At 52.8% G+C, this 26785-nt stretch overlaps 2 protein-coding genes across 4 annotated transcripts in view; one reads left to right on the forward strand and one right to left on the reverse strand.

The window, feature by feature from the left end:
• The first annotated feature begins 67 nt into the window (after nucleotides 1-67).
• On the forward strand, nucleotides 68-4432 carry C4H11orf94 (chromosome 4 C11orf94 homolog). Its single transcript, XM_030559960.1, has 3 exons — nucleotides 68-2499; nucleotides 3153-3226; nucleotides 4199-4432. The coding sequence occupies exons 1-3, from the start codon at nucleotides 2435-2437 to the stop codon at nucleotides 4333-4335; spliced, it is 276 nt and encodes a 91-aa protein (XP_030415820.1). The 5' UTR covers nucleotides 68-2434; the 3' UTR covers nucleotides 4336-4432.
• Nucleotides 4433-4853: 421 nt separating this feature from the next.
• The window catches only part of MAPK8IP1 (mitogen-activated protein kinase 8 interacting protein 1), a 55884-nt gene continuing 33952 nt past the window's right edge, over nucleotides 4854-26785 (reverse strand). For all 3 annotated transcript variants that reach the window (XM_030559945.1, XM_030559944.1, XM_030559946.1), the window contains 9 exons: nucleotides 16690-16771; nucleotides 15126-16001; nucleotides 13113-13188; nucleotides 11400-11572; nucleotides 10897-11006; nucleotides 10570-10689; nucleotides 8380-8450; nucleotides 7571-7669; nucleotides 4854-6238 (listed from right to left, as the gene is read on the reverse strand). In XM_030559945.1, the coding sequence (XP_030415805.1) occupies nucleotides 6166-6238; nucleotides 7571-7669; nucleotides 8380-8450; nucleotides 10570-10689; nucleotides 10897-11006; nucleotides 11400-11572; nucleotides 13113-13188; nucleotides 15126-16001; nucleotides 16690-16771 (1680 nt within the window). In that variant the 3' untranslated portion in view covers nucleotides 4854-6165. The remainder of the gene's footprint in view (nucleotides 6239-7570; nucleotides 7670-8379; nucleotides 8451-10569; nucleotides 10690-10896; nucleotides 11007-11399; nucleotides 11573-13112; nucleotides 13189-15125; nucleotides 16002-16689; nucleotides 16772-26785) is intronic.

Raw genomic sequence — 26785 nt, forward strand, 5'->3', positions numbered from 1 at the left:
GGACAGGTCATGTGCCTGGCCTGTGTTAGTGAGACCTTTTCCCTCCTTGCCCTAACTGTTGGAGGGTTCTAAGGAAGCTGGCTGTGCTGAAGAGGCAGCTAAGAGCCTCTGGCCTTCCAGGATTTCTCCCCGCATCTGAGTTCTCTGCCCTGGGCTGCAGCTCTCTTCCCCTCAGGGTAACCCCTGCTCTCACAAGGTCATTCAGGAGTGTTCTTCCCATACAGGGCTGCTAATCTAGTGTAACAGCTGTGCGCTGGGGCAAGAGAGCTTTGCACGGCAGGAACATTCTTTCCTGCCTCCAGCTACTGGTTTGGGGGCATCTCAGGCTGCTGGGCAGCTGACCCCCCACCACAGCTAGCTCTAGCAGCAAGGCCCACCTCTGCAGTTACCTGTTTCAAGGGTTCTCACTTATTGCCATGGCCATCATCTGTCTCAAGCACTCCCTTTGGTGCTCTTTCCCGTGGGGAATGCAGGGCTCCATCATGCCCACGTGCTGCTCAGCTGGCATCTGCCTTGCCCACAGCTGGGACTGTTGATGGTTGGTTCAGGCTGTTTAATTTCCTGCAGCTCTCCTGTGGGTATTGCATGCCACAGTTTGTACATTTACTTTTCCTAGCAGCTAATGTACGCTAAAAGGGCTTGCTGAGCAGCTGCCAGCTGGGGGGGGCGGGGGCTGGAAAGCAATGCTGAGGAGGCTGGCCAATGCGGGGAGTGCAGACAAATCAATTCAGCAAACATTTACCTATGTGCAAAGCTTAATGGCCGGGGCCCAGCTGAGCCCTAGAGCAACCCAAGAAATGGGTGGGGGGGTTAGTATCTTTGCTGGCTGAGGAATGGTAGAGGGAAATGCAGCACTGTTCTGCCAGAACTATGCACAGAGCAGCCGGGGGGGCAGACTCCCATTCACAGTTACAGCCTGTCTGGCCCTGGAGTGTGAGGTGTGTTCTAGTCCCGGGTTTCCCAGGCCCAGCTCTGATGATGCAGTCTGTCATGCCCAACCACCCTGCTGCTCTTCCAGGCCCACCCTGCCAATGCCCGTTTGTTCTCTCTCTTTGGAATACCCTGACAAGAGAGGAACTGTGGGTTTGTTGCAGTCTGAGCAGCTCCCATAAGTCTCTCACTGAGCTCAGTTTATCATAACCATCTTACAGTCTTACCAGCTCTTCCCTTTGTGGCATCTTTCACCCAACAGGAGACCTTGAGCAGTTCCCCACTGGTTACCAACACTCAGAATGACACCTCAGCAAGTTGTTTCACAGAGGGGGACACAGAATAGGGGCTGAACTGGGTGAGGATAATGCTCTTACTTAAACTGGCCTCAGGGCCCCTGACACTACAGTGGTGAGTGTGCAACACCTACAGCTTGGACTTCTCACAGGAGTGCTTGAAGCAGGAGCAGCTGTATTCCCTGCAGGGCTATCAGATTGACCAGCGAGAGAAAACCTGGGCCTCACGGCTGCTCCAACACAAACCAGCCAGTTTGAATAGTATCATTCATGCAGTATACGTCAAGTACTACACAGCAAGGGCAGACACAGCATGGAGCCAGGGGCTGAGGAATATGCGCCATTCAGTCCAGAGGCTCCTAGTGAAGGGAGAGAAAAGAGGACTTCACTCAGCCTAGGCAGACATCTATAATGAGATAGATGGAGCTAGGGAAACTGCAGAGAAGATGCACATTGTGGGAAGCGGTGAGGCTTGTGGGAAGAGAGGGAGGCGTTGAGGCAAACATTTAGGGAGTTAAACATGAGGGGGGCAATTCTGAACTCTACCAGAATGGTGGGGGATCCAATGGAGACTACACAGCATGAGCTGTGCATTTGTGACTGCCAATGCCATACTTACCTAGACACACTTTTCCTCCAGCTGGAGTGCCAGCCTGAGGAGAGCCCAGGAGGATGCTTAGGTTAGGTGTGGAGGTAATGGATTGCTCTGTGTCAGGAAGATCTTCTGGATCCTGGGCTGCATGTGATGAGCAGGGGTCTAAGAGCTGCTCCTGCAGGAGATACCCTTTTAAAATTAGCTTAGGGGGCTGGCTCTGTGCTGGGTCCTGCCCTCAGAGAGAGGCTCTTAAAGCCTCTGTGGGCTGCTGTGTCACAGCAGTTACTGCCATCACAGTTACATTCAAAGGGGATAATATTGTCCAGATATTATGTAGTTGCCCTAACACTTGCATCATCCCCCGCTTGCTACTTGGTGCCATGCTTCTCCGCTGCTCTACCTCAATGCCTCACCTTCTGCTAGAGTCTCCTGATGTGTTACCCAGCACTTCTGCTACCAGTGCAAGTGATACCTGATGTGTTTGCTCCTTTTGTGATGTCACTGTAGGGCCTCATGATGTCATTATGTTCCATCAGACAACCAATGAAAGAAAAGGAGGATAGGCTGAGTCCAGCCTGCTTCTGCATGGACACAGCGTAGTTGGGTGGGATCCATGAACCTGCACATGCTGCTGCCACTCCTGCTGGGGGCCGTGCTCCCTGTGCCACTTTCCCAAAGGTAATATGGCCTCTGCAATGTTTGTGTCCACTTCCCTGCCCCGGCGCTTGCTCTAGAACACATGCAGGCGACTCAGGCATGAGCCGAGTCCACTCCTCTGCAGGTGGGAACTGGAGCAGGTGAGCTGGATACTCAAGGCCTAGGTCAAAGCAGGGGGAAGTGCCATTTGAACTATGCAGAAGAGCCAGAGTGTGCACAACCTATCTGCTGCACCATAAACCTTCCCCCACCCCCATTCCAGGAGGCACCTTTCCCTTCAGAGTCTGCCTCTGTCACTGCAACACCGCAAGCGGTAAAATGCACCCCTCAGTGAAGGAAGCCAATGCACAAGTCACCCTGTCCACATTAAGGGCAAGCATTAAATGCCTGTAACCTGGCCAAATCAGCCTGTTTCCTGGGGCCCTGGCTCTGCTCCACCATTTAAGTGCTAACAGTAGGCTAAGTTGCTCGCAGGCCAAGTGCAATTACCCACTGTCTCATTCCAGCCCTGTTGCTGTCTTTTATGCCCAGCACCCTAAGACCTGTGGCCAGAACCCAGGCTGAGGTTCAACTGGAAATGCGCAGGCAGCCCCAGCCCTGCCACTGGGAGGAGATGAGTGAATTCATCAGCCCCGGGAGCTTCCTGCTGCCCTGACCATGCATTTCTATTGCAGGCTCAGCGGCTCAGTCCCTGAGGATTTCTCTGCTCCCCTGGAGCTCCCACAGCAGCACTTCGGCCTGGTGGATGGTACCAACTTACTCTGCTCTAACATGCTGTCATGGGGGATATGGACAGTTCCCATTCAGCCTCCTGCACCATCAAAGCCAAGTCCCCACAGCCAGGGACTGCAACAGGAAGGCTTACTATGCAGTGGGAGGGGGGGCAGGGGCGCAAGACAGTGGCTTCCTCATGGGCTCACAGCACACTGTTTCCCAGGCCTAGGTCTGTGGAGGCCAGTTGCTGCCATTCAGGGTTGTAAGCCTGTGTCTCAAGATTTGCCCTGTGCAGGGCTCCTGCTTCCAGGGGCAAGCAGGCTTTCCCCCTTCAGTGAGCATGGAAGAGCCTGGTTTGCTGCATAAAGGGGCTACTTCAAAGCCTCAGCTCACCCTCCTAATGCCACTGCAAGCCCTGGAATGGTAGGAGATTACTAATTCAAAGACTAATTCAGGTGAGAGACAGCCTCACTTAGCCAGCAGGGTCTCCCATCACTGGCAGCTATGGCTCACCCAGCAGCCATGCTCTCTCCTCAGCAGCCTACCTCTCTCTAGGCAGCTGGCTCGGAGTCCAAACTGCCCCCCGCCCTACCCTGCCATAGTTCAGCTGTCCAGGCTGTGGGGAAAGCTCCTGAGAAGCCAGCCAGTGCCAACTGCCCCTCCTCATTTGCAGTGATTTTCCCTCCCTGTGCATGGACACTTAATAGGCACCTGCTGTTGCTGGCTGCTATTGTGCATGGCACAGAAGTTGCTGTGCCTGCTACTGCAGAGTGATGGCTGCACTGCTCTAGGAGCAGCCTTGCCTAGGGTGCTGCCACAGCCCAGGCTTACTTTTCAAAGTTCCCAAAAGCACACACCACATCTGGGGGTGGGGTGTGTGCGTACCTGTGAGCACTGGACCCAAACTTGGATCATTAGTGGCTGCAGGCAGTTTCCCCACCACCGAGGCTGTTTTGGACCCTGCGTTTCTCCCTCTCTCCATCACCAGCTCTCTGTCCTTCCATAGATTATGGCATTAAGCCGAAGCACCCCCAGTTCCAGACTCGAGCACCCTGGAAGCAGCCTGCAGGCCTGCACCAAGCACACAAGAGCAAGCGGGATGAGTCAGATTTGGCAGAGTATTATTATGGCAACGTCCTGTGAGCTGCCCAGGCACTTGTTGCAGTGGGGTCTCGATGAGCCCCATGGGCAGCTCTGGCCCTCTGTATTAGCTGCTTTATAAAGGTGTGTTGTATAGCAAGATAGACTGAGGGTCTGCTCAGCGATGTCTGTTGGGGTGGGGAAGGTGAAGGCAGAGGACTGCCACTGCTCCAGACTACCGCCCTCAGTCCCATGGATGTTTCTTCAGATGCTGGAAACAGTGTAACTGAAAATGAAGCCCCTAAAATTACTCCTACTCTCTAATGCAGGCAACCTGTCTCTGTGTGAGTGTAGAGGTAGGGATCCCAGGCACAGAGAACTGAGATCATTTGTCCATAGAAAGCCATTCCGTGCAGCCCCCCGGGCTTGAGGTGCTGGGTGGGGCTCTCTGAGGGGTGAAGAGGCCCCTGGGGAGGAGAAAATGGGGTGGGGGCAGGATGTCCATGTAGCAAGGCTGTGACAGAGGAGCTGCAGGCCTTGCCCAGGGCTCCAGTGTGACACACAGAGACATATAGAGCAGCTCCATGAAACTTTTATGTTTAATAGTTTTGCCACCACAGCAGATCCAGCTGAAGGCCAGAGACCTTGACTGTAGGGGAGAAGTGTCATCCCCTAGATATTAGCACAGCTCCCTGCAGTCCTGAGCCCCTTGCTGCTCCCTCTCGTCTCAGGGCCCCAGCTCATCTCTCAGGTTCCTGCTGCCTCTCCCCCTCGGTGGAGTCTGGGAAGGAATTCATGTTGTGCTCATCCCACTGCGGATGGACCAGAGCCACTGCCTCTCAGCATCTCATACTTTCAAATGTGCATCCCAGTATGCAAATAGCCCACAGCCACTGGCACCCAGAGCTGGTGGGGTGAGGAGCAGAGGAGTTCCCCCCAACCTGGGGACTGAAGGACAGGGGCCCCTGGAGGAATTGTCCCCCTCCCACCCTTACAGGATGGGAGGGCACTGACTCTTCTCCCTGCTCCTTCTCCTCATACTCACTCCTCTACAGGGAGGAGAAATAGGGCCCCATAGTCTCAGCCCAGGCTAATATTCACCCCTGGAAAGCAGGCAGTTCTCTCAGGATGTCTGGGCGCAAATGGCAGGGAGGCTATAAACCAGGCTACTCTTCCTTCCTGGAATGAGCACAGGGGTGAGCTCATCTACCATGTGGTACCCATCAAGTGGTTCCAAGGCTTTTAGCAGTTACCCCTCTCCGCCATGCCCATGCCCCCCTGCCCCTCAGGGGGTGGGGCAGAGCTACTCCCTTCCTCCTCAGTCAGGGCTTGGGCTGACCTGTTCCTATCAGCTCCTGTTCTCAGCACCTGATGTGGCTTCACAGTGCGAGGCCAATGCTGCCCTGGAGTTAAAAATCAACCCGAGGGACCACGAAAGGGAGCTGGAGAAAGCTGGCTAAGGCTGTAAGCCATGCCAGGAGCAGGGAGGAGTTCTTGCTCCAGCACCCAGGCGGGAGGAGGATGAGTGCTTTCATCACATCAGGCCAGCCCTCTCACTTACACAGTGACAGGGCTGCTCTGTCCTAGCCTAGCTCCAGTGCTACAGATGTATTCCTGCCCCAGGCTGCCTGTCCCACCTTCAGAGCCCACAGCCGTGCTGCTTCTTCACTATAATAAACTAAAAGAGTATTTTACAATAAACCCCATTTTTCAGCCCCTCCCCAATCCCCAGCCTGAGGAAGGAGAGTCTTGAAAAGAGGCAATGCTCCATGCACCAAGGGAGCCATCCCCAGCTCTGTTCCTCCTCCAGTGTCAAAGCAGCTTGTCCATGCATCATGGGGAATGGGCGAGTTTGCTGGCCCTGTCTGTACAGAAGGGCACTCAGCCCAGTCCCTACTCCAGGTAGATGTCTTCTGTGGGGCAGGTGTACTCCACGTACTCCTTGTAGAACTGCTGGAAAGCCCTCCTGCAACAGACAGAGCAGAGAGCAGGCTGAGGCACGGCTGCCACTCAGTGCACTGGCAGCTCCCCGACACAAGCCACGTGTACCTTGCAGGCACACCCGCCCTTTGGTCAGGGATTCTGAACAGGCCTTCGGACCCTAGCAGAATTCAGGGATTTATTTTCATAGAGTTCTAGAAACTGGAGCTGGAAAGAACCCATTAGGTGCTTTCTAGTCTATCCCCTAGGGCAGGATTGGCTGCTACTGTCTATCTCCCAAGGTTCTGTCAACCCGCCTGGAATGTCTCCAGTGATGGTCTCCATCCTTTCCTTTTGGGGGCAATGCCTCAGTCTCCTACACATCCCTGTCTACTCCTCTGTGAAGTCTGCAAATCCTGTCCCCAAGAGCCCCTGGGGCTTGTTTCAATGCTGTTGGGGTTTGGCTCCCTTTAACCCAGCACAGGCTTGTTGCTGGCCCCTGTTCCTGTCATAGGGGGTTACTGAAGCAGCCTATTCTTGCTAGTCACTCCCAGGATTCCAGGGGGCTGTAAAGCTCTTGGGCAATAAGAAGACAAAGGTCTCAGCCCGTGGCAGTCCTGCAAACCCTCCATCCTTTGCTCCTCCCCCTGTGGCACTGATGTGTGAATGGAAATGCAGAGGCCAAATCCATCCTTGAACCATTCACCTGACATCGCACAGCAGTGGGGAATGGCATGGACACAGATCCATAGGCCTCACCACTGAGTAGCTAGAAGGACTCAGGTCAGCCACATGGTGTCGCTATTGAGAGCATTTGTGTGGCACTCGGCGGCAGTTTCAAACCTATCTGGACAAGTGCTCCATTCTGGGGTGGCTCAGGAGATTGGGGAATGGGATCCAGAGCCTTTCACCTCTAGGGCGCCTGCTCCAACCCAGCCCAAGGCAACAGTTATCACCATACAATGCCTCCGCTGGTTGGGGCCTCCTGTGAAGTCAGTTGTTGGCTCTCGTTCCAGTGTCCACTGCACAGCAGTCTTGCTCTAACTGGCCCCTATTCCTAGAGGATGTCAGCCCCAAGATCTTCTCTACACAGCACCAAACTGCCATGAAAAATACTTGGGGGTTTAAGTAACCTAATCCTCACTCTCTCTGGCTGCCCCAACCAGAGCTCCCCACCCCCAGCTCAGCTCAGCTCCGCTCCAGTCCAGAGCCCATGGTACACAGCACTACAATTCAAGGCAAGGCAGCAGCGCCCCAGGGAACAGCCCAGCCTAGTCTCACAACTGAGGCAGAAAACGTAGCCTGGAGCAGGGACTAGAAATTGCTTCCCGAGAGAAGGTAGATCTATCTCCTCCTGCAGCCGCCCCCCGGGACTCACCCTACAGACTCCGCAAGCGGCTTGGTGGACTCCTCTGAGACGAAGACATGACAGGCAAATCTGTGGTCAGCTGGGTGCTTGGTGATAAACCCAAAATATCTGGGAGAGAAGAGCGCAGGTGAGGCTGGAGTGGAGGCCATGCACAGGGCTGTGCTGCAGAGGAAGGTCTGCCTGCCTCCCAGGCTGAATGCCTCATCAGAACAACAGCCCAGGAGCCAGGAAGTATTCACAGCAGGGCCTGACTTATGCTTTGGGAAGTGGGGAGGGGTGGGAAGAGCATAGAAACTGGGATCCAGCCAGTCTAATTCTGGTGGCAGGGGGACAATATTGGGCTGGGGAGCCCCAAGAAAGAAGTGACTCTTTAGGATCCTTGTGATGCTTATGCAAATGCCCAGCCCTGGGCACAATGACATGGGGAAAAGGGGAAAATTCCCAACAGGAAAAACCCTTCCTCTGTCCAGTGACTCAGCTTTGGTCCAATAACAATCACTCACTGCATCTTCCTAGCCTCAGCTTTGGAACCCACTGCAAATACCTTTTAACCATCACAAGACCCTGGGGCAGAAAGCATCGAACTCCCAGGGCTGGTCCACACCTGGAGCTGCAGAGAAAAGTGGGTAGCATTTACAGGGAAGGGAAACCCATAGGGAGGAGGAGGAGGAGGATGACAGCTGGAATGCTGCCCTTTCCCACCCTTTTTCCCAGGGAACACAACTGAGTCTGTAAGTAGAGAGCAGGCTGAGAAGGAAAGGGGGCCTCTCTCCCTCAGGATCAGGATCATGGAGGCCCTTGGCCCTATGGGCACTCACTTGTTGTTCTTTGGATGGTATCCACAGAAGGAAATGTTCTTCAGCTGGAAAAAGTGGCTACATTTATTACCCTGTGGGAGAGAGAAAAGAGCTATCAGACTCAGCCTGCACTGCTAGGGTGATACAGGGCTGCCACTATGGGGCGCAGGAGGGTAACATGCTGGCCATCTCTCACCCATGGAGATCCAGAATCAGGTCCCACATGAAAGTGTCTCTTGGCCTGACCCCATTTCTGCCCATCACAAACCTTCAAACAATTTGACAATTGGTGACTGCTTTGTGGAGGTCTGGACTGCAATACAGCAAGGTGTTGCAGGTCAGGGTTGGGGAGGCATGGCGAGGGCTGTGGGGAGTGGGGTGGATCCAGGACTGGGATAATATATCAGGACTGAGGTGCGTGGGCTCAGCTGTGCACGGCACCTGAGCCTGGAATTTCAGGGGGTGTTGTGAGCGAGGGCTGAGGTGCCTTGTCAGAGCTGGGGGAAACTTGCTCAGCATTTGTAGGCATGATTCCTGGCTCTAGCTGGTAGCATGAACCTCTCCCTGGCATGAACTTGCAAGAGGCACTGTCTACTTGTGAAATCACATGTCTTCCGGGAAGGACTATAGCTGCTCTTGTTACAGGTTAGGTTCATGATTCCCATCAGTGACCAGCTATTAGCATTCACAGCGAGCATAGCGTTTTTCTCGCGGTGTGTGTGTGTGACACAAGGTGGGTGAGGTCATCTCTTATATTGGACCAACTTCTGGTTAGAGAGACAAACTTACACATAGCTCTTGCTCAGTTCCTCCGTGTTTCCTTTGTGCATTTAAGAGCACTTTTAGCATCAGTGTCACTGTTTGCCCTGTATAGTCAGTTTTTCCCTTGCTGAAAAGACCTTTATAAACCCCAGTCAGGGAGCAGAAAAGCAGTTATATATATGTATATAATTTAACATCTCTAAGCTAGGGTCTTTCCCACAGCTAAAATGCTCCTCCGGGCTCTCAGGCAACCTTGCCCTGCTCACATCCCTTCAGAATGCTGCATCACCCACCTGTTACATTTTCAAACAAGTACCTTTGCACTTTCTCCCATGCTGCCCCATCTGATTTGGAGGCGCTCCCTGTGAACACCCACAAAACTCACTCAAGTCATTATCCACCTGTGACACCTACCAAAAACCTGACAACAGTTAGGCTCCTAGTGTGCTAAGACCACTGCCCATCATGCCAACCAATGTTGTCTCATTGTTTCTCTGTATTCCCCTGTCTGTCTCTGTCCATCTGAGTTCTCATCTTCTATTTAGCTTGTAAGCTCTTTGGGGCAGAGACCATCTCTTTGTACAGCACCCAGCATAAAGGGTTCCCGGTCCCTGAACAGGGCTCCTAGGCACGATGGGAATGTAAAATAATAATTAAATCCATCACTCAGGCCTGACTGTTTAAAGGGCCCTATCAGAAACTGGAATTTTTAAATATTAGTTTTAAAAATAATCAAGTTGACAGTGTCCCTTAAATACAGTCTGAGTAAAATCCAGGCTGCTAGTACCTGGCAACCTTGAATTACTCCAGCAGGGAAACTGCATCACCATTTGGGAAGGTTTTCTGAATAGCTTTGCCTAAAGGCCTCATGTGGCTCCGCATCTGCCTCTTGTAAGCTCTGCATAGGCTATTTGTGCAGAACGCTAATCAGAAGCCTCCAATGTCCATCTAAAGAGCTTTGCTGCTCAGATCCAAGAGCAGCACTCAAAATAGCAGCAGAAGGGTTTAGAAACGGCTCACAGATTATCAGAGCAGCTCAGTTCACTAACATTCCGGTGAAGTAGTGCACCCACCAGCTGGGAGGGTGGACCTCAGCGTTAGGGCCTGGTGGGCAGGGGATTCTGCTCCCCTCAGGGGCTGGGAGGCTGGACTTGAAGCTAGGGCCCTGGGAGGTAGTTCCTGTTGTGTTTGGGAGGGGTGGATCCTACTATATAAATTCCAACCCCTCAGGGTGCATTTCTGGGGTCCAGGAACAACTAATTAGGGAGAGGTGCAAATCAGGGATCTCTTATTGCTTTTATAAGAATATTGTCCTTATTTTAGTGGGCATAGGCTAATGTGGAGCTGTGATTGGCGGGTGATATGCTGGGCATTGAGAATGTGATCAGGTGGAGCAGGGATAGCCCGGAGATGTATGTGAGCAGAACTGAGGGCCGGGAGGTCTGTTACCTTGTTCTGCTCCTTGGAATCATCAGATTTCACAGCAATCTTGACTCCTCGCACATTGATCTCCAGGATGCAGCTGGAGGGTGGGTTAAAGTGCACAGTGAGGCGGCGGGTGGTGGCGATCTGGGAGGAGACAAAGGGACAGACCATCACACCCACAAACCACATGTACTTACTGCCCTCGTTCCTCCAAATGAGGTCTCGGCCTCCTCCTATCCCCAGGGAAATGATCGCCTTGCTCCCAGATCTTCCCAGAAAGCCCTTTGCTCTGCAGGTAGGAATAGAGGTTCTTTGCCCCCTTGGGAGGTCAGGACTCAGGGGCTGCTGTACCTTCTGCATAGCCGCACACAGCACATCATTGCCTTTGTGATATGGAACCTGGACTGAGCCAAGGAATTTCACCTGGAACTGATCCATCCAGTCACTGTTCTTGGTCAGGGCTGGAAGATAAAGTGCAAAGCAGTTGAGAATGTGCAATCCCCAACCCATATCAGTGCACAGTGCCCCCCCCCCAGCATCAGTGCAAACGTGTGCACCCCCCCACGGCATCAGTGCACATCCACACAACATGCACACACCCATAGCATCCCAGGGCTACGGATGCACGCTTCGTAAATTTCCAGGAAGAGGTCCTGGGACACAGAGCTATGAACAGAAGTTGGCAGGGTCTCCATTTACTTCTTAGCTGAACTTTGTGCACAACATAATCATCTCTCCACCCCAGCAAGACTGGCAGCCTCTGCTCAGGAGAGGCCATAGGCTGGAATAGCAAGGGACATGCTGTAGGTCAGGATTGGGAGGCAACATGCAAGCTATAGAGAGGGGCCCAGTACCTGTAATGTGGTCAGGATCCTTGGTGACCTCAATCGCATAGTAAGCAGGGAAGATGCCCCGGTCACCTGTCCTCATGTTGTAGGCCTCGTACCAATAATCTTCTGCCTGCACCTCCACCAGCAGAGGGTCATCCACCTCCAGCTCCAGCTCATCCGCGTGACGAGGCACAAACCTGAGGGGGGAATCACCAGCACTTTGCCAACCAGGAGCACTGGTTGCCTAACAGCTACAACAATACCTAGCAGCTAGGGACAGGGAGAGATGGAGAATCCTCTGTGCCACAGTTTCAGAGTAACTGCAACTGTATATCCTCCCAACCCCCATCCATGGTCCACTCCAGAGTGCCCAGTCAGGTCTCCAGCCATCACCCAGGGGTGAAAGTAACATTCAACACTTACAGGTATGGGGGCCGGCTCTGGCCCCGGAAGGGGCGGGACCTCAGGCAGAAGGGATGGGGCTGGGGGTCAGCATCCCCCCTGCCAGCCCATCCACGGTGCCTGACCCACACTGCCCGGGGCTCCAGCGGTAATTTACAGGGCCCTTGTCCCACTCCCTTCTGCCCAGAGATTTTAATGCTGCACATCTCCCTGCCCTTACTCTGTGATATCCCCAGTAAGCCAGTCTGTCTAATGGCCAGTGCCTGTGCATTGCTGTCTTTCCTCGAGGGCTGTGAGCAATGCATCGCCAGCACCTACAAGCTATCACACAGCTCTTTCTAAGCAAGCCCATTTATTCTTCTGTTAAAAGCATTAGAAAGAAAACGTAATAAAGAACAACAAACCAATTTAATCACACACTAACCATACCAGGAGTTACCCAACAATCATATGGGGCCCTAGTAGGCCAACATCTTTCCAACCCTTCCATAAGGGTTGGGGACCCCTTGGACAGAAGGTCCTGTCCACTTGCTGGATCAGAAAGAAAGCCTGGAGTCAGTTCAAGCTCAGCCTTTTATACCAAAAGCCCTCTGTGTCTCTTGGTCTCTGGAAAAGCCAATCTGAAGCAGTACATACAAACCACTGCAGAGGATGGTATCTCTTTAGAGTTGTTTAGTCTCCATGACTTGCCTTAGTCACCCCCCACTGATATTAGCTCCTGTTGGAGCTGTGGTAACTCTCCCCCGGGGAGTGGAACACAATCATACCTAAACCATTCATAGATTTCATACCTACGAGCCCCAAAGATACTGCATGTGACTGCAACATTTGTCACACACTGCCGGACAGAAAAGGCAAAATGGCCTCCTCAGAGCTGCAACTGGCCAGCACACTGGGGCTTGAGTAGAGCTCTGGCATCCCTAATCACCATGAGGATTATAATCTACAGACAGCACACTGCCCTCAATACCATCCTGGAGCTTTGAAGTCAGCACTGAAAAGGGGCTCCTATCGAATCGCCCAGAGCACTTTCAGATTTCTTTGGAGGTCTCCCACCCCAGCAGTGATACTTGATACTGCTTAGCTTGTACACCATCTGGAATTGGGACACATACAAACCAATTACAAAAGTTTGGTCACCGGTGCTCCCCCTCCCACAGAAGCATGTTGGTGAGAGGGAAGCAGAAGTTTAGACTGGGCTCAGTACAGCCAGGCACAGAGCAGCAGCTGTTGTGAAGAGTTTTCCCCTTCCCCCATCTTCTGGGCTAGAGGCAGAACAAGTGCTCTGGGAAGAAAGGCTGACTGGACTGGGGTGCAGGGGGTGTCTACACTCACCTAAAGACAGCACGGTGAGTCTGTTCCTGCTCCTCCCCATTGATCATACAGGAGAACAGCCCAAACGATTCTGCACCTGTGTATGCAAAGGGGAACATTACAGTCTCTAGGGGGATGAGTGAGGGAGACCAATCTCAGGACCCACTCTGGGAGCAGCTGTGCCCTGGCATGTACTTCAGGTTTCCCTTATGTGGTATCCCCAGCAGAGGGTGCTACATTCAGGACTGGCATGTCAATGCCAGCTAGGGGAGAGAGGTGTGTCTGGTAGAACTGTCTCTCTCCTCATGCCCAGCCGAGGACCAGAGAACTCAGCCTGGCATAAAGCTCCAGAAAGCCCTTCAGTGTAACACTGGTGAAAGGCACTCGCACCCAAAGGCCTCTAGAAACAGGCAAGCCCAGGCAGCAAAGCCAGCTTCCTCACAGCACACCTCTGCCCTGCCCTGCAGCGACCCCTCTGGGTGATACTGGAAATTCAATTCTCCTGAGCCCATTCCATCTTGGGCTGCTCAAGGGGGCCAAATCAGAGACAAATGAGCTGGTGGCTTTGTGTACAAAAGGACTGAGGCTCACGAGCTGCTTTTGCATAGGTGACACTGAGCAACTGTCAAGTGGAGAAAGGAAGCCCTTTGTAGCTCCTGCATGGAACTGGCCACGCAGGAACTACTGGCTGGCAGACAGACTCTGCCGAGGGTACCTGCACAGAACTTGCAGGAGGACGCTAGATCACAGAAGAATTAAGTGGCCAGAGTTTGGCCTCCATAAAGTGGGCTTGGCCCCAGTTGTACTCAGATTCTCTGCTGAGTCCCGGCCAGTGAACTGGACAGCAGAGCTGTAGTGGGGTAAAGGTGGGCAATTTCCTCAGGCATCTCAAAGGCCAGAAATGAGGTGGGAGTCATCACATTCCTCATCCCAGCTCTATCCCCCAGAAATGACCCTGGTCTCCACTAATGTCCCCAAGAGCTGGAGAAACAGCGGAGGCTTCCTGCTTTCAAGTCCCTGTTTGACAAACCAGCTGTGGTTCATCAGAATGGGACTTGTGTCCAGCGAACTCCACAAAGTCAGAGGATATGAACAGGGATTAGTGGAGACTGGGTGTATTTCTGAGGGAGGGATAATATGAGCGGTGCAGTCAAGGGGGAAATTCAAGCTGCGGGGGATACAACTGGTGGCCAGTGGGGGATTTACACAAGCCCCACCCTTTCCCTGGTACACTACTCTCAGCCAGCAAACCACAGATGGTTCACCTGGTAGAGGCCAAAGGGGCATTTCTGGAGGGCAGAGAGAGGGACATGGCTGCATATCCTATTTGAAGCAGGTTATACTGTGCAGGTAACTACTTTTTTTTTTTTTTTTGCGCATACATCTAGAGATCAAACTATTGATGTGATGCAAGTCCAAAACTCCTTTTGTTTTAGGTGGGGGCTTGTAATTAACTTATTCTTAGTTATGTTAATAGAAGGGCGGGTTCATAGTCATCAAGAGGCCTGTTGTGATTCACTCACCCAGTCATTAGTGCCTCTCTGTTTAACCGTACAAGGCAGCAGAAGCTAACCCATGCTTTTTGGGGTGGGGCCTGTAATTTGGGAACCTCTCTGTCAAATGACCTCAAATGTGGCTCACTAATGCTACCCTGAACCCTGATGAGGCACCCCAAATTTCAAAGCAATGCAAGTAACCATTCAGACTGTAGAGCACTTACAAGAGTGGAGGTTGCTGCAATTAATGAGTCATGGGTAGGGCTGCCAAGTGTCCAGTTTTCGACTGGAAGTCCAGTTGAAAAGGAGACCTGGCAGTATCCAGTCAGATGTAACCAGACTTTTAGTGTCCAGTCAGTACAATAGGAGGGGAGGAGATGTAGGGGAGAAAACCAAGATCACTTTCCAATACAATTACAAAGCCCTCCGTCACCCAAACCCCACCCCCAGGCTCAGCACTCACTGGAGGAGGAGCCCAATCTATGTTGAGCCTCATCTCATCTCATCCCCCTCCTTCCCCGCTTAGCCCAGGACTCACTAGAGGAACGCGACCGGCCACTCATGAAGACATTGAGGAACTTCTTGGAGAAATGGATGTCAGCCTCGGGGGTGGAGTCCTCAGACAGGCAGACCGAATCACGCTTCAGAGCATCCTCCTCATACTCCTCACCGATGGCTGACTCATAGGGTGAGGAGACGCAGTTGTCGTAGATGGTTGCCGAGTCGCTCTCGTCGCTGTAGCCTGAGTAGCACTGCTTCAGGCTGACTAATTCCAGCTGCACGTTCTCATCTACCACCAGCGTGTACTTGACTGAGTCGTAAGAGAGGGCACTGGTGTCTGAGCTCACTGATGCCCTCTGGAGACTGTGCCCATGCCGGTAGCCACCGTTGCTGCTGCTGCTGCACGAGGTCCTGGGCAGGCTCATCTTCTCAGGCGAGGACATGTAGTCCAGCACCTCGTCCTCCTCGCTGATGGAGGGGTTGGGCTTCCCCATCAGTGGGGGGTAGCTGGAGGTGTCGATGTCGGAGCTGATAGACATGCGGTTCTCGCTGGACTGTGACAGGAAGGGCTTCTCAGGCTCCAGTGGGTCTGAGTTCTTCTGTACAGGTGTCAGGTAGATCTCCTCAGTGGCCTCTAGCCTCACGTCCATCTGGTAGCGGATGCGGTCCCGGTGGGCTTCTGGCCCCCTCGTCACCACCACCACACTGGGGTTGTGGGGTGGGAGCCGGCCGGCAGCCTGGTGCTTCTCAGGCACCCGGGAAGACACAACACAGGCAGGGGCGATCTGTGTGGCGGCTGTGCGCCGGCATGGGCTCTCTGTGGACGTGCCCCTATCTTTGGTGGAGGTTGTGCTGTTTTGGTGATTGACCTCATCACTTAGGCAAATATGGTCATGGGGAGGGGTCTGCTCACCTGTGGGGTGGGCAAGAGGGAGAGAGAAAAAGAGCAATATCCATCCATCAAATCCAGAGCACAAGCAGCCTAGGAGCACTCTGTGCTGGGATACACAGTGAGGACATACCCAAGCTGCTGCCAGCCCCCCTCCCCCACCCCAAATCCCCCCCACCCAGGGGCTGGGACTGAGGTTATGGGCCCAAGAAGAGTTCCCTGCTGAGCCTACATCCCATGCCAGCTAAACAATATTCAGATTACCCTTCTGCATATCCGTAGGCCTCAGTAGGAACAGGAGCTTATCCTGGGCTCTGCCTCCTGATCGCTAACCCCAGAACAGCTATTCATGCTCCAAGGTTACTACAAGAACATCTGAGTACAAGCCATCTCTCACTTCTGGTCCAAGCTGGAATGCTACCAGCACCCAGGATACCAGGAAAGGAAGGAATTTACCAGCTGGGGCAGGTACCAATAAAAGCGGGTGGGCAGAGAGGAATCAACTCCCAGCTGGCCAAATGTTCCTCCATCAGCCTGTGGATAAGCACAGCACCCACCTCACTGGGCACAGGCCAGAGGGAAGGGGCACTGGGAGGATGCAGGACTGCGGTTGCTCCTCTGAGATCCAGGCACTGAAGGAACTGCCAGGAGACAGAAGGGGAAAACCGGAGAGAGTGAGAGAAGCAGCCTCCTGCTGAGAGCTTGGACTCACCAGTTTTCAGGGGGGATGACGACCGGGACACCCGCTCCTGCCAACTGTTCTTTTTCCCTAGAGAGTTGTTATTCAGAGTGTCCTGAGAAGAAGAACAAAGCTGCCTTGTAGCTGGAACAGTAAACAGCGCATGGCACAAAGATGCCCTGTCCCTCCCCCAGCCCACCACTCCACTTCCCCAGTCTTCCTCCACATCAGCCAACGATTGTCCATGTGCATCAGAGGATCTGGCTGCTCAGAGGGATCCACAAGCTAATCCCAGATCTGCAGCTGCTGCTGAGAAAGCTCCCAAGCTACTGCCCAGGCTAACTCAAGGCACAGGAGGGAACGAGCCACGAACAATGAGGAAGAACCTGATCTGGATTTTTGTACCCCAACCCTAGAGTGGCACTCAGGGCACTGCCCCAAGGACCCACACAGATTTTGTTTTCCTTCAGCAGGAAAATCCCAAGCAAACCTTGCATCTACACATTGTGCATGTAGTCTCTCCCCTGCATGCTCTTTCCTCGCAACATTCACTTTGTTATCTTCACTGTCCATGTTACCAGAGGAGCTCATGAAGTCTAGTACACTTGAACCACCAATGAGAGGCACATTAACCCCTGGCTGGGGAGCGCCAGAGGCCAGGTCATGTGTCTGGCAATTGTTGGCGTGAGAAGCTCTAGACACTTGTGGCACAGGAAGTACAAGCCCTTCAGTGATATTGGGCATAGAGGGCCAAGAGAAATGCTTGTGAGCATGGCAGGCAGTATGTATACACACTGGTTGTTCCTCTGCTGTGTCCCACACCTCTCCAGGGCACAGCCAGCACTTTGTACATACGCTCTGCTCTCATCACAGCAGGCCAGGCAAGAGAAAAATGATGTGTTATCACCAGGACCAACATCTCCCCCATGGGCAACATAGCTGCCTCGCTGCCTATGCCACCCTGGGCATGAGGGCCACAAAGGTCACTCTGTTCGGCTCCTGCCCCAGGACCTGCTCTTTCTGACTTTGTCTGCATTGGGAAACTGCATCTTTTTAGAAAACACCATAACTATGATGTCTGAACTACTGTGATGTTCAACCCATTTTGCCCTTCCTCTGGATAAGGCAGGCGTGTTTAAAAACACATTAGCTGGTCATGGTTAATCCAAAGGGGGACTTGATGCATTTTCCCAGTGTAGACATGGCCTCAGTGAGATGCCATTCAGAGAATCAAGCTGGTACGGGGCATCAAGCATCCTGCAGTTGCTACTCCTGAGTGTTCCTGGCAGAGCTGGAGAAACCATGAGCGCAGCCAGATCCTACAACCCCCACCAGCTGCTTCCAGGCATTAGCTGACAAATTCTGAGGGGCAGGCACTGAGGTAGATCTACACTACAGGTAGGAGCAAGCCTGCCAGCCCGGGCAGACAGAAGCACACTAGCAGGGCCTGAGCTAGTATCCTAAAAACAACAGTGTGCATGGTGCAGCACCAGCGGAAGCTTGGGCTAGCCACCAGAGCTCAAGCCATCCTATACTCTAGGTCCAAGCTTGGGTGGCTAGCCTGAGACTCTGGCAGTGCTGTGTGTCCACGCAGCTATTTTTAGCACTCATAAGTCTGTCTACCCATGTTAACAGGCTCGCTCCTAGCTGCAGTGTGGACATATTCCCAGTGAACAGGGTCCACCACAGGGAGATGGACCATCCAGTCTGGTATCCCTCTCCCTTCTGTGCCAGAGCAGACCCATGGCCCCTCTAAACCCTCCATCACATTCTCTAGGGCTCTGTCCCAAACTAGCATAGGGAGTCCCACCCTGTCGTCTGTAGACTCATCCACATCTCAGTGTCAAGGCATCTCCCAAGGTTAAATCAAAATATCCCCTCTTAGTCTCACCCCACTGCTCTAGTTACACCTCAGTATATTGCCCTAAAGATTCCTTCCCCTCCTCAGGCTTTACATCCTTCAATCACCTTCCCCCTTCATGTTTAGTTATCACTGAGCCAGCCTAGACAGAGCCTTAGTAATCTCACCTCATAAATTGACCCCTCAAGTCCCAGAATTAGAGCTCTCTGGGACTGAGGGCTCCACCACTGAGTGTGGGATCTGAGGTGAGGTCTCTCCAAAGTCCCCAGGGTGGGACTGAGGATTTTGCATACCCAGTCCACAGAATACCACTGGTGTTCTGCAGCCATCTCATTGTAAACTCCTGTCCTGTTTGCTCCCCCTCCTCCAATCCCCACAGAGTCTCTCTCAGCCTAGGAAGAAGGAATCTGCCCTCTGGGTTCCCCTTCCACTGGGGATCGAGCTTTTGGGTTATTTTTCCCCAGCTGCAGGCTCTATATTGACCCAGGCTGAGTCTCACTTAGTGGTGTGTGTGTGTGTGTGTGTGTGTGTGTGAGAGAGAGAGAGAGAGAGAGAGAGAGAGAGAGAGAGATCAATCTCTGGGGCCCTTTGGATTTTCTCTGCCATCAGAAGGGTTTGCAGATCCTCCTAACATTCCTACACTTCCCCCAAAGAGGGATTCAGATCTGCTAGGGAATTTCTAGTTCTCAATCTCTGAGCTGCCTAATAGTCACCTTGTGCTCCTTTCCAAATGCAAAGAGCCCTTGGCATGGGAAGCCTCTGAGAAGGCACATGCTGTATAAAGAGTCTGCCAGTTCCCTCCCTCTGCCCAGGAAGGGGGACACCCCCACTCCACCAGAACAAGAAGGGCTGGTGCAGGCTGCCAACATAACCCCAAAAGCCCTGCTCATGCCAGTGCAAAGAACTAAGTGCCCCATTTGCCTCATTGCAGCTCCCAGTCACTTGTCAGAATGGGATCGCAGCCAGTCAAGCTGCCATAGTCATCACCTCTGCCAGGGCTCCTGCACACTGTGCCCAGAGGGGCAGCCCTGGCTGCAAAGGAGGTAGCAGCACCCAGCCCTCTCTCCATCAGCGCATGAGCTGGCCAGGGGACTATAAGAGTGTGGGGGGGATCGGATGCACCAGACCCAGCATAGAGAATGCAGGAAGCTCACACAGTTGCCCAGGGATAGGATGCATTCTGGTTACCATCGCGGAAATGCAAAGAGAGCCACAAAGGGCTTGAATCGAGGATGACCAGATACTATCCTGCCCCCACAGAGTCTGATCAAGCAGGTGTTTGGTCCCAGCAGCTGGCAGATTGATTTCTCTCCCTCCCCTGACCCTTGGAGTGCCTCAGATCTCAGGGTATCTGCATCTGAGCTCAGCAGATCCTCCCCCAGAATGATGGGAAATGGAGTCAGAAGCACTCCTGTCACTGAGGACCGTTGGGCAGCACCAGAGGGAGATCAGAGGTGCCCCTCACTCCGTCATACACCAGAGCTTATGTCAGCTCACTGGGGCCCAGCACACACCCAGGTGTGCCCAGTACTTAGCCACAGAGAGACGGAGGGGAAGAATTATGAGGGCCTGGGCTGGATGATAGTTAGGGCGATCCCAGCCACTCCCTGACACTAATAGCCAAGGTGCTCTGGGAGTCTATCCCACAGCCCAGAACAGAGCAGTATAAATGGGAACACCCCCATGTGCTCCAGTGAGCTGGAGCATCCATCTGGGAGGATTCTCATGCAGAAGGAAAGTAGCAGCTTGGAAAGTGGCAGGACAGCTGCCCAAACAGCAGCAGCAGGCTGGCTCCTGGGACCATAAAGTGGTGAGTGCAACTGAGTTTATGGGGGATGCCTGGGACTGAAGCCAGCGGATGGTCTTAGCCCCTGCCTTTGGAAGAATATATGAGTCTTTGCCTCCTCCCTGCCCTAATGGTGGGGATGCTAAAGGAGGGCTCTGAGCAGATCCTGGCTGCAGTCTCTACACTGGTTGGGATGGGAGGGAACATTGATGTGTTTCCTGTTTAAAACCTAACCCCCTTTTTCTACCCAAATGGAAGAGGGAGCTTGGCTGTGAGGGGAAGGGTCTGGAAGCAGCAGAACCAGGCATCAGTTGAGAGCCATCTGCTCCAAATGGGAGGCAAAGGAAGCTATTGCAATAAGGAAAGAGATTAAATGTAGTTCCCAAACCCCTTGCCTCTACCCTGCTCATCTTGCTGCTGTCACCACCTGACATACCTTCCGAGAAGCCAGTCAGTGCCCTTTCCTCCTATTTCCTCATCTAAGTGTCCAACAGACCCAGAGGATGGTCCAGTTGTTAGGACACTAGCCTAGGACTTGGGAGACCTGGGTTCAATGCCAGAGTCCTCCATAGGCTTCCTGTGTAGCACTGGGTAAGTCTCATCTCTCTAGTACCTGTACAGAGGGGAGAAGAGTGCTTTCCTGCCACACTAAGGAGTGTGGGGTGCTGAGAGCCTATGGTAATGGAGATCTAAGATAGACAAACTCTTTTTAAACATGCCTACAGCATCTCAGGCTAGACAGATCAGCTAGGGAGTGGGTGGAGTCCCAGGGAGGGGCAGCACTGCAAAGGAGAGCCATGGGCAAGTTAACAGGGACCACAAGCATCTCTGAGAGACCCTTTTATGGGGAGATCATTGGGGGCATAGGGAAAAGCAGAGGCTGAATTTGCCCAGCCTCACCATCAGCTGCAGCAGCAGCAGGATACACTGCAGGCCCAGAGGTAGAGACACTGCACCATGGGGCCCAGTTTCAGATCCTGCCCTGTTTGCAACATGAGTCACAGTCGGAGCCTTCCCACATCAAGAGATCAGCTCTGCTCGAAAAAAGGAGAGAAGACAGGAGGTGAGTGTGCAGGGTAAAGCAGGGGGAGGGGAGGGTACCAGATTACAGGGAGGAGTGCTGCTGGCCACACCCATCAAACCTATGACAAGGAGGGAATGAAGAGAGATGACTGCCTGGAGCCGCTGGAAGGATGGACAGAGGCTGAGGAGGTTGTGAACAGTGCTATTTGCCTGGAGGCCTTCTTCCACGGCTGCTACTCTGAAACCTGCCTCTCCAGTGTAACTCTCTCACTGGGACCTGCAGCCACTCTTCACTGACAGTGAAGTCACGTGCTTTTACAATAGCAAACCCTTATGTGTAATGGCACCAAGGGCAGTTCCGCTCCCAAAAGTGACTCTAAACAAATGACATCATTGGATTCCATGATAGCGACTCCAGATCACATGGGCCCAGACTGCAAAGAACAGCTTTCTTCCTAACTGCCTATGCCATACACTCCCCGTGGGATCTGGGAGCCAAGTAGGGTGACCAGATGTCCCAATTTTATAGGGACAGTCTCGATATTTGGGTTTTTTTCTTATATAGGCGCCTACTACCCTCCCACACCAAGTCCCTATTTTTCACACTTGCTGTCTAGTCACCCTAGAGCCAAGTGCAGGGCCGGCTCCAGGCACCAGCATTCCAAGCAGGTGCTTGGGGCGGCAGTCTGTGTGTTTTTGCCCCCAAGCAGCGTGCCGAATTGCTGTCGCAGGGGCAGTCCATGTGCTGTTAGGGCAACACGCGCATTTCCTCAGCGGCGGTAATTCGGCAGCAGCTTCTATGTTCCACTGTCCGCGGCAGCGCCGCCGAATTGCCGCTGCGGAAACGCGCATGCCGCCCTAACAGCACACAGACTGCCCCTGCCGTCTGCAGTGGCAATTCGGCATGCTGCTTGGGGGCGGCAAAAATAGTAGAGCCAGCCCTGGCCAAGTGGGACCCTCTCCATGTCACACACAGCAACTTAGAACATCTGTTCTGGTGGCAGAACAGAACAAAAATGCTGCTGATGTGAAGAGGATCGACCCTCCCACCCTTTCGGAGCCAGGAAGGTTCTGCAGGGCTAACAAGAGGACAGAGCAGTAAGAATGTGTTTTAGTCACTGAAGTGAGCAATTCTGATTAATACACATACATGCGCGGGGAGCAGGGCTGTGGGGAAAGAAAGGGCCATTGGTACAGAGGGTACATCTATACTGCAATCGTATAGTGTGACTGCAGGTTCTGTAGACATACTCCAGATAGCTTAGGTCCTAGACCAGTGAAGCTGTGGCACCATGGCCTTCAGCATAGGCTGTACAAGCCATCTGGACAATTATTCGGGTAGCTAGCCCATGCTGAAGCCTGCACTACCATGGCTTCACTGCTCCAGTATTCGAGTTAGTAAGAAAAAGGCTAGCTTGGGTGTGTCCACATGAGCTGCAATCACACACTGTGATTGAAATGTAGAATGACTGCTAGCCCCTTTCCAGACTAGAACTACTCTGAACTTGTGTTTGCATTTCTGACCCAATTAACCTATGTATAAATATCTCCTGTCTGTGTGTTCCATTCTATGCATTCGAAGAAGTGAGCTGTAACCCACGAAAGCTTATGCCCAAATAAAGTTGTTAGTCTCTAACGTGCCACAAGTACTCCTGTTCTTTTTGCGGATACAGACTAACACGGCTGCTACTCTGAAACCAATCAACCTACCGAGTCTCTGAGTGACACATGCAACCCCCAGCCTCATCCAACTCTAGAGGAAGGCCTGAAGCATTGACTAGAGTCACTAATCTGATACTATAGTATTTTCAGGGCAAATGCTGGCTGCTGCTCCCTTACAGAGAGGTTATAACGGCAAATCCCAAGAGGAGGAAGTGAAAGTGAAGAAGAAATCTCTCCTTCCCACAGTGACTCTCACTGCTCTCTGTCAGGAGGACTCTTCCACTTGCTCTACTCTATGTAATAGCAGAAGCTGTGGGGAAGTATTATCCTGGTATTAGAGGCAGACACTCCACATTAAAAAGGCTCACCTGCCATTCAGCTGGTCCTCTCTTCCATCACCCAGCCTTCCCCTCTGGCACAAACATTGCACCCCCTCTTCACTAGGATGCTCTCTCTACATTTATTTTTCCTTATGCCATAACAAGAAGCCAGCAATGCTAGCTTCTGCACAGCAGTGCCCCACCATGTCAGTGCCTATTCAGGCTGCTCTGCGCTAGCAACACTAACCAGGATGTTTCAGAGTAGCAGCCGTGTTAGTCTGTATCAGCAAAAAGAACAGGAGTACTTGCGGCACCTTAGAGACTAACAAATTTATTTGGGCATAAGCTTTTGAGGGCTAAAACCCACTTCACCAGATGCATGCAGTGGAAAATATAGTAGGAAGATATATACACACACAGAGAACATGAAAAAATGGGTGTTGCCAGGATGTGACGCTCAGATTCCTCCTCTCTCAAGCTCGTTCTGTGGACTCAGGGTCTGAAAGGATTACAGCAGGGCCCAGCTGTCACTGCCAGGCACTTCGGGCTCTGCACTTGTCTGTCCATCTGGCAGCTCCATGTGCACAGGACCACGAGCAGTTGACTTAAAAGACAGCAAGAGCTGCTTGGAAAGGAGCCTGCATGAAAACCTGACTGGCCTGGAGACCCCCCTCTCCCCTAGTTCTGCTCCAAGGGGGTGGGGGAGGCATGCTGGCCAACCAGGTCTAAGACCAGCATTGCTCCTGGACAAGACCAAAATGAGAAGAGGTTTCCAGCCCTCAGAGATCCAGCCCCAGGTGGCTCCATTTACAGTTTTCCCTCAGTGAAAAGCCCAGGAGGCAGACCCCAACCCCTGGGCAGGTGTGAAGGCCCTTCCTGGACAAAGCCCCCCACAGTACAGTCTCCACAGCCTCTGAGGGCAGCCAGGCACAGCTGTCTATATAAACAGCAATGAAGAGGGGGAACAGGAAATAACTGGGGCAAGTTTCAATCCATATTCTGTGGGAGGACGACTCAGCCCTCATCTGCAGCACAATGAAGAAAAATAGCATCATAAACGATTCAACAGCCAGTGAGGTCAACCAGCTCGATAGGGTCTTCAGCCACATGGACGCTCCCCACCCTAGCCAACCCCTGCCACACTGCACACACCCATCTTAACCCTCCAGTCCTATCCATCCTCCTCCCACTCTCCCTTCCACTCCCATGCACCATCTTCTTCCACTGCACATTCCCACCAACACACTCAGCTTCTGCACCAAACCCCTCTTTCCCCATACACTCCCATCTCTCTGGCTCTGACCCCCTTCCGCACCTGTCCATTCTCCCCAACACACAGAAAATCAGACAGACACCCCCCTCGGACACCCCCACTATGTCTCTCCCCAAAGCCATTGCCTTGGAATTTCACCAGGGACTGGCTTCCTGGATCAAACTTCCCGATTCAGATGACAGAACAGAATCCCCAGCCCTAAGCTAACATGACAGCAGGGCATTCCCCTCCAGAGACCTCGCCTTCTCCTCTGAGCTGTAAAGACCAGACTTCATCTTCTCGCTCCCTCTCTGGTGCCTGCTGCTTGCTCCATCTCTACCTTGGCTCCCCTTCCTCTCTGCCAAGGGTTTGCTACTTGCTCTCACTCCAGAATGCCAAGCAGCTGCTGTAATTCTGTGGCTGCCAAACCTCCCTCTTCCTACTTCCTCCAAGCCTCCTTCCCAGCCTCCCACCTCAATTTCTAGCACTACTGCCCACACTGGCATCACCTTCCCCGCAAAGGTCTCACACCTTCCTGAGTCCCATGCCATCTCATGTCAGCCTGCTTCTCCTCTGCCATCACTGATAGCTCCTAACTGTCCCACCCTATGGTTGGGGGGCTCTATCCTTGGTAGCCTTTTCCTCTCCCATGTTCCCCTCTCCTCAGTGCCTCAATTGGAAATTTAAGATCAGCTGCCACTTTTATGGGGATGCAATCCGATGTCATATCCACCAACTCCTCCCCATCTGTCATACACAGAAACACCTGCCTCTCATTTCATTCTTCTCAGCTGAATGTCACCTGGATGAAAATCCTCTTACTTGGCAAGAGAAGCCACTTCTCAACAACAGAGAATGATAAACATAACTTTCCGTATGTATTGCACCGTGCACTGCTTTGCAAACTCTGCAGGAGACAGACGAGCAAAGGGATTCCTGCTAGTGCACACAAGCGCTGCACACAAAACTGAAATGCAGCCCCCTCACAGTTAATTGCTTAGGAGAGGAAGTGAAGAAGCATCTCTTGTCTAGATGAAACTGCAGGGGGAATTTTGGGAAATAGAATGGAATCACCTGAAGCGCCACTAGTCAGGACCTTGGGCTCCTATCTCACTCAGAAGAGAGCACCAGCACCATACCCTCTAGCACTGACTGTGCTGGGACATGGGGGTCAGCAAGCATCCCCTACTGAGTCACCCACACTACCTGCACTAGCCCCTGTTGGTTCAGACTTAGGAGCTCTCCCATTAGGGTGACCAGATGTCCAGTTTTATAGGGACAGTCCCGATTTTTGGGTCTTTTTCTTATATAGGCTCCTATTATTCACCCATACCCCCCATCCCGATTGTTCACATTTGCTGTCTGGTCACCCTATCTCCCATCCACATCCTGACCTGACTTTCCCTCTGAGAGCAGGTAGGGAGATAGCCCGGCTACAGCCTCCAGCTGAACCGTCCATTCCCTTGCTGTAACCCGAAGCTTTCCAGTACCCATCACACTGCTTTGCCCTGCATGTCCTCCTGGATGACTTCCCTCCTTGCTCCACACACACACACACCTCAGGCCCAGCACACTCTGCTCAATGGCTCATTCATAAATTTGTCACTTCATGCCTCATTTACTGAAGCTCTCCCCTATGTCCTCCCAAAGCTGCTCCACCTCAAATCCAGCCTCCTCAGACTCTTCCAGCCCCCTAAACCCACAATCCCTTCTCCACCACCAGACTGACTTGCCATGGCTACGCCCCCATCTACCTCCTTTCAGACTCCTCATCCCCACCCAGAGGCTGACTCTTTGCTCCTGCCCCTCCCCTCCACTCCCTACCTGACCAGTGCCACACCAGGACTCTGACACCATCCTGTAGTGACTCACCCAGAACCATACTGTCTCCCGCACTCCAGATGATGATTTCTAGGGGTCAGTAAGACAAAGTGACCCTGGACAACCCCACAATACCCAGGGCAGAAGGCCCTGGCTGAGCATCTCTGCCAGGCCAGTATTCTGGTGCTGCCTTCTTGGAATGCTGGCTGGGAATCTCGGCAAGGGGACACCATATCCCTCCAAGCCTCACCCAATTATCAGGTGAATGGCTTGCCAACTACTGAACCAGTTTCTCCTCTCTTGGTTTTCACACCTCAACTGCTAGAACAGGGCCTCATCCTCCCTGATTGAACTGACCTCATTATCTCTAGCTTGCTTGCTAGCATATATATACCTGTCCCTGG

The sequence above is a fragment of the Gopherus evgoodei genome, chromosome 4 (genome assembly GCF_007399415.2).
Source record: "Gopherus evgoodei ecotype Sinaloan lineage chromosome 4, rGopEvg1_v1.p, whole genome shotgun sequence".
NCBI lineage: Eukaryota > Metazoa > Chordata > Testudines > Testudinidae > Gopherus > Gopherus evgoodei.